This window comes from Ursus americanus, chromosome 1 (genome assembly GCF_024610735.1).
Source record: "Ursus americanus isolate L20-20 chromosome 1, mUrsAme1.1.p, whole genome shotgun sequence".
In the NCBI taxonomy this organism is placed as follows: domain Eukaryota; kingdom Metazoa; phylum Chordata; class Mammalia; order Carnivora; family Ursidae; genus Ursus; species Ursus americanus.
The window spans coordinates 41,112,759-41,125,579 of NC_142127.1; the positions used below are offsets into that span (position 1 = coordinate 41,112,759).

The 12,821-nt window shown below is 41.4% G+C and overlaps 1 protein-coding gene across 1 annotated transcript in view; it reads right to left on the minus strand.

Moving 5' to 3' along the window:
• Positions 1 to 12,821, minus strand: part of DPP4 (dipeptidyl peptidase 4) — a 77,811-nt gene that overhangs the window by 20,795 nt on the left and 44,195 nt on the right. Inside the window, exons 11-19 of the mRNA XM_045780805.2 lie at positions 11,368 to 11,503; positions 9,315 to 9,359; positions 6,993 to 7,100; positions 6,661 to 6,728; positions 5,679 to 5,732; positions 5,188 to 5,309; positions 3,318 to 3,365; positions 2,974 to 3,072; positions 492 to 561 (exon numbers count right to left, since the gene is read on the minus strand). Of these exons, the coding sequence (XP_045636761.2) occupies positions 492 to 561; positions 2,974 to 3,072; positions 3,318 to 3,365; positions 5,188 to 5,309; positions 5,679 to 5,732; positions 6,661 to 6,728; positions 6,993 to 7,100; positions 9,315 to 9,359; positions 11,368 to 11,503 (750 nt within the window). The remainder of the gene's footprint in view (positions 1 to 491; positions 562 to 2,973; positions 3,073 to 3,317; positions 3,366 to 5,187; positions 5,310 to 5,678; positions 5,733 to 6,660; positions 6,729 to 6,992; positions 7,101 to 9,314; positions 9,360 to 11,367; positions 11,504 to 12,821) is intronic.

A 12,821-nucleotide genomic window follows, 5' to 3' on the forward strand; every position in this document is an offset into this window, starting at 1 on the left:
CTTCTCTTCACCAAAGAGGGGAATGAAAAAAATACCAGACAGTGGTATTTCAAGAACTAAAGGAAGAGAAACTTGGTGTCCTGCTGCATCAAAGGCCACTAACGGAGATGTTTGGGCAACTTTGGGGGTAAGCAAGTTGTGAAGACTATTAATATCCATCTCTTGCATGTTAAAATGTCCATGAGGTAAGGATAAAACCGGTGACCTGAAAATTCCTTTGAAATTCCCCTGTAGTTCAGAGAAACAAGTCAAAACTAAAGGACCATATGTCATCACGACAAAAGGGTGTCTACTTTCTGCAGTGGAAAGGTGGTAGAAAACAAAGGTTTGGGTTTGTGACTGCAAAATGGAAGAAAGAAATAGTCAAATTGCTTCCCAATGATTCAGGAAGAGACAAAAGATGCATTCAGCCCTAATTTTCTGTAAGCTGCAGCAGGTAAAAAATATCCAGTGGTTAACTTCTAATGTGTTCCCTCCTCTTGAATACTTACACTTCTATGAGTAGAGGATATTTCTTGGATGTATCAAAATGAGGAGGCAAGATCATCTGATACCAGAATTCTAAACAAACATAAAGATTAATTAGTAAATTAAGAGTAATTATTAGCACATGATCTAGGTTTCTTTGCAGTGATAAATCATAACTAGTATTCAACAATTTGTTAAATTACAATAGAAAAAGAAAATGAACTGCTTGGATTCAGTATGTTTTTAAGACATAAAAACATTCTCTTGCAGGCTAGAATACTAGTTAAGATTAAAGCAATGAAGTTGTTTCTATTATATCTATTAAATATATTGGTGCCTTGTAAAATAAAAGTGCATCTTAGAATTGCTAATGTTTTGTTTTTATGATTCTGTTCTTTGGCACTGGATCTACTTATCTAGTTTGTTTATGGCTTATGTTCTAAGTTTTCCTCCAAAATGTTTTCCTCTTCTTGAATTTCCTTGAAGATGTTTAGGATTTTTAGTTGGCCCTACATCTATTTTAGAATTCTGATTTAATAACATTTTTGTAATTCTTACTGCCATCCCAGACCGCAAAGCTGAGTTCCCATTTTCAGCTCTGTGTTCCACAGAATGAAATCAGGTTTACATGGAGCACACTGTTGTGTACGTTCTGGGTGATCTGCGGGTCTGTTTAATCCTCTGTGCTGGAATTATCACCAGTTTAATAAAATTTGTCCTTAAATAACGACTTGGTTTCCTTTACTCCCAAATTCAAGATGATGAGTTAGATGAATAAATCTTTAAGACAGAGAGATTGAGAGATGTTTTATATTTTAATCAGATAATTTCCAGCTTCAGTAGATTTAACCTGTAGGGGAAAAAAAAATCCATATCTCGAGAGCTGATGCTTCTTTATGTCTATCTTCCTTTTCTTTCTTTCTTTCTTTCTTTCTTTCTTTCTTTCTTTCTTTCTTTCTTTCTTTCTTGTTAAAATTATTTTAGTTGAGGAAAAAAGAAAGATTTAAGAGTAAAATCTTTATATAGCTGGATTTCTCTTCAATTTGTATTTTGTATTTTAGATATATGCCTTCTGACTAAATGTGCTTATAAGAATAAAAATTTAAGTATTTATTATTTTTCAGTAGAATGTCAAACTATGTGTTGATCATGATGTTTTTAATAAATATGCCAAACCCACCATTTGATCTCTCCTTTGTTTGAATTTGTACTAGTTGATTACAAGTGTTTTTGCTCCATCTTTCTGAAGATGCAGTTTTTCCTTTGGGTGGGGGGGGGTTCTTTGTAATCCCCAGTCCCACCTCCTTCGGCCCCTCCTCCTCAACTCCCCCCCCCCCCTCCCGCGCCCCTTCCTGGAGTTTGAATGTACAACCTCCTCCCTCCGGGACTGTCCAGCTCTAGCAGATCCAGCCTGGCAGATCCAGTCTCGCTCTCCTCCCTATCACGTTGCCCATCCAGTCCTGTGGTTTCCCTGAGCCAAAAACTTTCGGTGTCCCCCACTGTTTGTCACATCTCAGTATGCGGCGCCTTCTGCACCAGCAGCCTAGGGAGCTCTCCGGAACTCTAAGTCCTTGCCTATCGTGCCTGATTCAAGGGCCAGCAACACCAGCATCACCTAGGAGCGAATTACCAACTGGGAAACCTGGGCTCACCCTGCCTTGCCGAATCACAAACCGACCCGACCCGACCCGACCCGTTAACAAGGTCCCCGGCCATTCATATGCACATTGAGTTTGCGTAGGCCTGCCCTAAGCTCTTCTTCACAAGCACCCTTGACTCCCCAGCGCTTTTCCTGCCATTTAAAATCGTATGGAACTTTTCTACTGGATCTATTCGAATCTTTTTTATTATTATCCTATATTTAAAAAAAAAAAAAAACAATCCTGGCGGATTCCCCTATCCCCCATGAGTAATCAGCTCTTAATGGGAAAAACAGCAAACAAATAAAAATGAACGAACTACAAAATTTCCTCAAAGACTCCTGCCCCATTCTCAGTGGTTCCTGCATAATCATCCCTGCTCAGGCTCCCAGCACAGGGACCAGGTTAACTGTGGCAGGGAGAAGGTTAGGAAAAATTCAATATTTCTCTCCCGAGATTAAAGTTTAAACATTTTACAGCCAACCCTAATTTTTTATACAATCACCTCAGATATTTTTATCTTTTTGGGTTAAAGATAAAATATATCAGGATATCATTAAGTTAAACACTCAATATTTTATAGAACAGAGTTACTAACAGAATGAAACTGAAGTAGCAATAGTGTGTTTTTTTCCAAATGCTTTCCTTTTAACAGAATAACTTTTACATAGAGTGGTATTGTATTTTAAAACAAAAAAATGTAAAACTAGCAGTTCTCATGACAGAATATTTCATAGAAAAAATAACCTTAAATGAGATGTACATATAATATCAAATGTGCATTTTCGGATCAAGTTATCATGTTTAGTTATATTTTTATTAGTGTTTCCAGGAGCAGTTCAGTTCCTAAGGAAATTTAACTTACTTGTTTCATTCAAAATAATGAAATCCAGTTTTTTTGAGGGCATCTGGACTTCCTGCAGCATTTTATCCAAAGCTGAATTGTCTTCCAGGACTCTCAGTTCTAAACAAATATTCCAGACGGCAGTAATTCGTTACAATGTGAAGAATTCGGACTGTGCAAAGCACTAACGAACAAGTGGCAATTCACTGATGGGACTATACATACTTTAGATTATGAACCTGGAGTTTCAATCAGTGTTTAAACACTCTAAAGCTGAAAAAAATCGCACTGTGCTAAGTACATATTGATCCTATTCACACACATTTCTCTAAAAAGCAAAGGAAAGGTGAAATGCTAGAAAATACCTTTATCGTCACTGCTACTATGCAGAGTGTAGAGGGGCAGACCAGGGCCTGTTAACAGGAAAAATGTTTTAGGTGAGGCTTTTTAAGAAACGCAGATAGCATGATAACAATATTTTTCAAAAATGGCCATTTGCTACCATTTAACTTGATATGATTTTAATATCATTAACTCCAATAGAATAAATATCATAGTAGATAAGGGGCTTAATAAGTGTTAGCTGTTTTTCCTTTTCCTTGAAATAGTGCAATTTGAGATTAAGAAGTATTACTGGAAAGGCACAGGGCTCAGTAGAATGAAGCAGAAAATGAACCTCTGGCCCCATTGAGTGCTTTGGGCATGCTGCCTCCAACTTCCTCAACTGTGAGCTAAGCCAGAAGACCCCCGACACTGCTATCTTTCCTTCCCAGCCCTAAATCCACAATCCGGCAATGACCACGCCCACTCTCAGGTCCCACCCCCTCAGGGCGGAGCTCCGGAGCCAGCCTGGGGGGAGGGGCGGATTTCCCTCCCGCTACACCCACCCCACCGAGTCCTGAGCCAGGGGGCACATCTGCACAGTGCCTGACTTGGATAAGCGATTCCTTTCTGGCATGCAAAAGTGTTTTTCTCGCATGAACATATCTTCACTATTTATCCCAACTGTGGTAGTTGCAGGCTAGAAGGTAATGTATAGAAAAGCTATTTGGTGAGCTATTTAATTTTGAAGCATTTAGATAATATTAATATTTTAGTCTTGATCAGAACCACAGCGAAGGCATTATAAAGACCTGGGTTTGAATCCTGACTTACCTGCTGTGTGACTTAGGACAACATATCTATGCTTTGATCCCTTTACATATAAAAGGAGGATAATATCTACTTTATAGAGTTTTCTTAAGAATCAAACAAGACTACAAATATAAAACTTTTAGCACAGTTCCTAGTATGAAATGTGTGCCCAAGAAATGGTGTCTAAAAACAGTCACAGAAAAAAAAAAGAAAGAAAGAAAGATGTAATGATAAAGAAAATGTGCTAGTAAATAAAGACTCAGAGAGCTGGTTTGGAGATCTCTTTCCGGCGAGGGACAGTTCTTTTTCAGAATATCCAGATTCTCTCATTTTGAGAAGTAATCTAGCATAGCGCTTGTTGGAGGGCTCAGAGGGCTCAGGCGGTGGAGACCTGTGCTTGAATCCCGTTGTGCCTCTTATTAGCTGTGTGATCTGTGGAAGTCACGTTGCCTGTCTTGCCAAGTTTCTTCATTTATAATAAAGAAAACAATAAGAAAATAGCAACAGAACATAGAGCAGTGAGCAGGTTGGGTGACAGACACTACCCACCTACAGTTTTTCATCTAAAGGGGCAAGTGCATAAGATAATAATTAAAAATCTACAATAAAAAAACGACAATAAAAAAATCTGTGTGTGTGTGTGTTTGATGAAGGCCTCTGCTGTACATAGTCTCCAGTGTGTGTGTGTGTGTGTGTGTGTGTGTGTGTGTGTGTGTGTGTATTTGTTGTGCGTTCAGTCAAAAGCAAGCCAGGCAACTCTCTTGGTTAGAAGGGGAGGAAAGGTGGTTAACTCACCACTTAGATGAGCTTGAAGAGAAGGGGCCTTCGGTGATTTCAAGAGCGCCTCAGATTCAAGAGGAGAAAACTAAGCAGGGCAGAAAGGTGTCCCAGACTGGACACAGAAAGGGACAGATGGGCACAATGAGCCAGGAGGGTGACAAGAATGTTGTCTGAAGAGAGGAGGGGACGAAGTCAGCTGCTGAGTGGAAGGCAGGAAGAGCACGCAGGCTGAGGGAATGGAAGGAGCCACTTCAGATAGACAGACAGACGGACATGGTGGTCCCTGGGCTGCTCTCCCTCCCCATGGCAGTTCACACTTACCTGAACACCTCAGCTGATAGTACTTTGCCTCTTCACTAAATGATACAGAATAGTACTGACACCTTTCTGGATTCAGCTCACAACTCAGGCACGTCACCTTTGTGTGGTCGCTCAGCTGGATTCTGCAAACCAATGGTAGAAACTAAGTGTTTGATGAAAGAATAAATGAAAAGACAGAACTGAATAATGCCATATTCTAGTTTCAAAGGTATCAGAATGCCAAAGCAAAGCTCAAAAGCTTGTTTTTTAATGTGCAACGAATACATGAATTAATTCATAATAACCTCAAACCTCCCATTGTTTGGGAACAACACAAAACATCTATTGAAGTCATTCTTTTTGTTGACACCTGGGGTTTGATTTATAAGGGAATGAAAGTGCTCAATTACAATTCCAGTTAGTTAAGACATGAAAAAAAAAAAAAAAAAAGAACCCCAGAAATTGTTCTTCAGCTAAAAAGACTCGAGTCAATAATTTGATTTAGCTCTTACTTATAAAGATTTCTTCCTCCTGGCATTCCTTTATATTCATTACTAATGTAGTATCTGGGAAGAAAACAAATGAAATATATATTAATTATGTTTTTAAAGAAAGTCAAGTACACTGTATTTGACTCAACACCAAACATTCACGCTGGCCCTTCTCGTACCATCCTTCCCTGCCCCCTCTCCCCCAGAAGCCATATTGCCCGTCATCTCTAAAAAGGAGATTCTATTTTTTAAAGCAGACTAAAATATCTGAATGCAGGGATTGCTCCCTTCATTAAAGTGACAATCAAAAACTCAAAAAAAGTCTTTTTAAAGAAAAGTCCGACTGGACAACCAGCCTGAAGTTGAGAGCCCACGTACCTATATTGTTTTCCATTTTTTCTGTTTTATAACACAAACTACTGGCTGGCAGGAGCCCCATCTGTCTGGGAGCAGCAGAGCCACTTCTAAAGAGGCCCTTCAGAAACTGCTTTGGGCAGCGGCAAAAATCCTCCGTGTTGAGACCCGATAAGGAATCATAGAAGTGCCTCAGATTCTAATAAAAATAACGCTCCCTTTCCACCCACTCATGCAGGGTAGTTGACAGCCTCTGCAAAGCTTTCCATTTTCCAGAGTAAGGCCGAGATATGGACAGATAAAATAAAATAGCCTCTCCAAGGCTTCCAAAAATTCGGTGCCAGTTAAAATTGAACCAAATGCCCCTGACGCTGGTTCGGTGTTCCAAGATGTTTAAGAAAAAGAGGCTACAGCTCTTGTAACGTAAAGCAGGTAAGAGCAAGAGGTAGAGCTGCTGGGTGGCATGGTATCAAATCCGCTAAGCATATGTGAAAATCATTAAGGCTTCCGTATGTTGAAAGGAAAAAAGTACTGAACACATTCCAAATAGACTATTCTTTATTTGTACGAGATTTTCCCCTATTTCTGGGCAAAGAGGGTGTGATTACAACGAGTACGTTTGTATCCTATCAATTATTAGAATACTCACAGGTAATCACTGGTAAGAGCTTCTATCCCGATGACTTCCCAAGCTCCTTTTGTAATAAATGTGCAACCCTAATGGGATTTTTTAAAAAGACGTTTATTAAACTCTCTAATCGAAGTGGAAGGTTGAATCTTTTGTAGCAGCAATTTAGGTAATTTTAGGTCTTCTTCTTGAGTTTCCCCTCCCGGTCCCATCATCCTCCAGATACCGCTTTGGAATTTGAATTAGCTGGATTAATTAGCACACATTGATTGACTTTACCCAATGATTTCCACTTCGAGTTAGTCTCATTAAAAAAGAGATCAACCTAAAATAATTCATGAAAGAATACTTACTTGCTTATCTATTTGGAATAGGCAAATGTGTTTGTAGCCATCTTGGTCACTGATGATCTTGTAGAAGCTCTTCCCGTCGGAGGTAAAATGAGGTTCTGAAGGCCTAAACTGCAAATAATAGAAAACAAAGAACAGATTAGAGCACATCAGTCTCATCTCAGCACCAACTTTAATTTTTGAAAGTCCTCTCGACATCTCTGCCCAAAACCCATGCTTCATTTACTTGCCAAGTGTCTCAAAAGAAAATTCTCCTTCTAGAAAATGCAGATAAAAAGATCTCTCTCAGGGAATTTTTTTGCATGGAGCAAATGACAGAAAGCATGTAAAGAGGCTGACGCGGGACTCTCTGCACATAGCAGTGGTTATCTCTGGACATCTCTCTGTGGAGGGTAACTCCGTGACTTCTGGCTATAAATGTGCAAAAATTAGCCTTCGTCTTCCAGTTTTAACAAGTACATTTCCTCAGTGTCACAGATGTGCTTTCTTGAAACAGACTATTATTATTATTCTAACTGGGAGTTTGTACATCTTAATCTCCTTTGCCTGTTTTGCCCATCCCCCACCCCTCCCTCCAGGCATCCCTGAGTGATTGCTTTCTGTTTGGTTGGCTTGTTTGCTTGAAACAGGCTATTGTTTTTACGGTTTCAGACAAGAGGTGGTTTTTAATTTGAGGGATTTGTTCCCTCCTTTTAAAGTACATATTTCTTTTTGAAAGCCAGAAAGTCTTTAACCATTTCTGGACTGGATACTATAAAGGACGTCTGTCGTATATTTCACACGGAAACATTCTCCTAGTTACCATTTTTATGGTAAGTCTTTTCATTTTGCTAAATAGGATCAACAATTTACCAAAAAAGTAGTTGTATGGAAATATAGCATAAAATTTCCATTTTTCACAGTTCAATAAAAGAGAGTTCTCAGAACATAATGTAGTTTAAGCAGAAGAATATCTATCCCAGCCTGAAAGGAACGTGTCGCTTTACGACTTCGATTTCCTTACTACATTTGAGAGCAGGTAGGAGATGGTCTTTTAAAATTGTTGGTTCACTTTACCCTCGATGTTTCCTCTCTTATCAGCTCCCATTTTGGGAAGGAAGAAAAATGCTTCCCTCTTCTATTTAGTGATTCAAAGCGGATTCATTTATGGAGCGAGCTGAGGCGTGCGGTACACTTGGTGTTCTCATTACAGAGCTCTGAAACACATTCCCCTCTCTAGACCTGTGTTCACAGCCTTATCTTTTTAATACATTTCCCTGTTTCCCCTGGATGGAGTTGTGCCTGGTAGAAATGTGTGAAAAGTGGCATCTGTCTGGTTAAATACAGAGAGGAAAAAACATATTTTTTTCAAAGAGTCGTGAGGAAGTGTAGCGTGTCTCTTGCCATGGAGGAAACCACTTTTCATGTTGGCAAACCTCTCCCCTCTGCCCAATCAATGCCTGAAGAAAAGGGACGTGTGAATGCTATCGGAGCTCTGCGCCCAGCTGGAAGGGGTCCTGTTTCTGGACCAGGGGCCTCCCCTCAACGGCCCCAGAGATGTGAATGAAATCTTTACATGGTTTTTTTTTTTTTTTTTTTTTTTTTGGTCCCTTTGTTTCTCTCTTAAGGGAGGCTTAACAGAAGCGGTCAGAAAAATTAGGTGAGATGTGTTCATCATCTTTCTATGAGGTGCCACGATGGCTGGAGAGCCTCCTTTAACTTGAGTCATCCCATGGTCCCGTAGCCACACGGTTGGTGATTTTGTGCAAGGCCTCGTGCGGTGGGAGTGAGAAGCGTGACAAGTGTCTGCGGGTCACTGCGTTTTCTTGGATAAAACTCGGCATCTGGGGCCCTAGTAAAGCGTGAAGCTGCACGAGCAGGATTCCTCCAAGGGGAGGTGCACAGCAGTGCTGCTGGATGGATACAGTCGCAGACGAGGTGCTGCTGGATGTAGTCGCGTCTCCTTACACATTTGGGTAGGCTGTGGATGGAAGCCGTGTTTTCTGCCTCCAAAGCACAGGACTTCAAAGAGGCGGTCAACGAGCGCATTCGCCATCTCCGGTTGCTTTTTAACTTTTCAGGAGCTACAGTTTGCTAGAGTATGTCTTTTGTTTTGTCTGCTCTCAAGTTTTTGTTTGTCCTGTTCCTTTTTCCAATTGAGCATGTTCTGTATTTCCCCATGAAAAGCTGTCTCTGCGGGGAGCATTTCAATATTTTGAGAAAGAGGTCAAGTAATAGCTCTATTAATAGCAAATGACATCGGGCCCTCCTTTGGTATATCTACATATCAAATAGCTCTGAGGATCTGATCCATACTGGAAAACCCCACAACTCTGAAGCACTTACTCTTCCAACCCAGCCGGTGGTACTCATTTCGGTGTGCTCTTGTGCCTAGGGAGGGAAAAATACAAGGGCGGAGTTTCAGAGAGAAGTAAGCTATTCATTCTACTCTTCATCTGCAACCTGTGGTCCTAGAAGCAAAATTGTACTTAAAATAATTGAAAAGGATCTCCATTTATGTATTTGCATTTATGCTCAGATTGTTTATATAACTGCATTCAAACATTTACCTCTCTTGCCTAGAGCTCTGTCTTCCATATGTGGCCCTGGAAGCTCCCCCAGCATTTTCCATTCAACACGTACAGAAGGTGATGTCCTTTATCTTGCCTCCATTCCCAACGGCTTGCTCTTACGCCTTCATTCTGCTTAGTGTCCCCACTCTCCTAAGCCGGAGTCTTGGCAGTCACTCTAGATGCCCCCTCTCCCCGCAGCCCCCTCCCCAGCCCCTGACTCCTGCTTCTTTGACTCCTCTCGTCCTTCTCCACCGTTACTGCCTTAGCTTCTGTTCTCCCTGGTCCATTGCCCTGACCTCCGGTTGGAGACCCTGCAGCTCTTCTCCTCTTCCACCCTGCTCAACACCCGCTGACCTCATTTGGCAACAGATAGTTCTATCTCATTATGGTCCTCTCCTATTTACACCTAGGAACAGTTCCCAGTGTCTTACAAGTAAGTCCAAACTCCTCAGAACGGCACCTGAGCCCCAGCCTACCGCCACCCTTGGTTATCACCATGGTGCCTCTCCCCAGCCCTTCGTCCTCTGGAGCCCCATACCCTCACCCTCCAAGCCATTCACTGGATGCCCTTGCACAGCCTCTGTTCACAGGGTCCTTGTGCCCTTGTCTGTCCTCGGTGCTCTAGGCCTCCCTTGTCATTTCCCATCGCCTTTCCCCAGTTGAGAGGATCGTCTTCTTTGGTCCTACATTCCCTCTGTACTTTGCTTATACCCTTTTAGGGCACACTATCCTGATAGCAGGATGACAGAATTCGCAGCAAGCAAAGAGCTTAGGTTTTCTAGTTTGGAGTCTGGCTATCACGTGACCTAAGAACGTCCTTCTCCACAGCGTCCGGCTACTTTGAGTGTTCAAGAAACGGTAACTATTATTATTGGTCACCCTAATGGTATTCCCTACTAAAACATACGCACTTGGGGGGCCGGCATGTTGTCAAATTTGTTTCTTTTAAAAATCCAGAGCTGTGCACGGACTTGGGACATAGTAGGTATTCATTGTTTGCTGTATAAATAAATGAACAGGCAAGTCAAGATACAGGGTGCCCAAGCTTTGTGAGGCAAGAATCTGACTGTGCCCGAACAGGAGGGGGTGTGTACAGGGGGAGGCCCATAGACACAGAGCCCATTACCGGGAAAGGGCTTGGAGAGGTCTCCTTCACAGATGCCAGTAAATCTTCCCTGGACGTTGCCCGTCCTGAGGCTGCTGGTACCCAAGGGGCTTTAATTCTGATTCACCTTGGCTGAACCTTGGTGGTTTTTTGTGGGGAACGCCCTGCCCCCCAGCACCTCAAGGTTGAATTAGCACTCGCCTTTGTCTTAATGTTGCCACCCTCTCTGCCTGGTAGTTATCTATTTATGATCTAAAGCTGTTGACTGCTGAAAGATAGTCAGAGGGTGGTAAGAGATTTGTGGCCTTTTGATACTTGTTTTGTTTCACATATTCTCAGCCGGTCATTCTCTGCTTCCCATACTTCCTCTACCGAAACACACTTCGTTGACTTTGCAGCCCCTGGCCCTCTTGGGCTTTCTGAATTTCGACATCAAATTCTATATTCTGGGTTCCCAATCATCACCCCCTCCCCAAGTGATAATATCCATAACTAAAACACAGTATGACTAGTGGGTAGAGATGAAATGGAAGTAACACCAGATACCAGATTCTCTAAAAGTTAGTCAGGACTTACCCACTGCTTCAGGGTCTGACATAGAGTCAGAAAGAAAAGAAACTCAAACTTTATTTCCTGATTCCCAACTTTCACTCTCCCTGTTTTTGTATAGTTCTTGGATCACATGTAGCTTTAGAAGCAGAACATCCCCATTAAATCTTACCACTGTTTTTCTCCAACTGTTGGTGAAATTATCATAGTCACAAATATCCATGACTGAATAGTTCTGAATCCTTCGGAGCCACTGCAAAGAAATCCTTTCTTCATTTACCCATGTCACATCACACAAGTAGTAATCCCTGGAAGGAAGGAAGGAAGGAAGGAAGGAAGGAAGGAAGGAAGGAAGGAAAGAGAGAGAGAAAATAACTATTTTCAGACCTTGGTACAGATAGACATTTTACTCAATGAAATCAATCTTAATAGGCATTTAATTTTAAATGGTTGTCGAAACCATTTAATACCACAATATTTTATCTTTTCTGAAAGCTTAAAGTGTAATTTAGTTTTGAATGGAAATTAAAATACATCTGACAGGAAAAATAGCAGCTAACATCGTACAGTGGCTTAGCAAACGTGATTCACACCACGGCTCAGGATTTTTCAAGTCCTCAACTTGGCCTTGGGTGGTGCCAGGAAGTCAAGGGTGACATTTTCCCATCTCTTTTCTGCTGCCTTGAGAGAACATTACAGTGAGGCCAGAGACACTGGCTGAGATTCGAATATTTTCTGGTAATTTGACGTGCTTCTCCAGAAAATTATTACTTTTAGGGTGAAATTATAACTGACCCCTTTCTCAACTTCATTTTCAAAGGGGAAAAAATTGACTCACATCTCTACAGACTTTGAAAATCAAATAATTATATTGTAAAAATCTTTTCTCAAAAGTCAAAACATGAACCGTGTGAAAAAGTCAAGGAACCTTAACATAAAATTTATACAAATGGAGGTCTCTCTAGCATGCATTTTCCTCCAACACATACTGTTAAATATTTTTGGAACTACCTTTTGATTTATAGTGAGATGCATGGAATTCTCAACTTACTTTTCTGCTAGCCTCCCTAAATATTTGCTCTGGATTGTTTATTTTATTTTATTCGCTCCTCCTAGCCCCCAGTGTGATTTTGAATGGCTGTTCTTAAATCATTTGTTTCCACTGTCTGATCAAAGCCTTGTTCCCTTTTGTCAGAAAAATTCCAAGAGAATCTTTTCTTCCCCTTTCTTCCTGACCGGCCCCATGGCCATATCCTCCTCATCACCCCATACGCTCTAAAATGCCCCTTTGCTCTTCCCTTCACAGGCTGTGGTCACGCCCTCCTTCTGTCTCTTTGCTCTCCTTGCTCCACCACAAGCTCTCTGAGGCACGGCCACAGCTTTCTTGTTCACAGGGTGTCCCCAGGCCCCAGCGGAATGAATACCTGGCACAAAGTAGACACTCAGTGAAATTCTATGGAATGCAGCACTGACAAAGGGGAAAATCCTATCATGTTCTTTGTGGCCTAAATAGCTCTGTCCTTCCTCAGAATTCACAGATCATGTCCTGTCTGCACTCCCTTCACAGACACGAAAGCAAACAGCCACTATTCATTGAGCAGTTAGGATGGATCGCCACTTCACTAT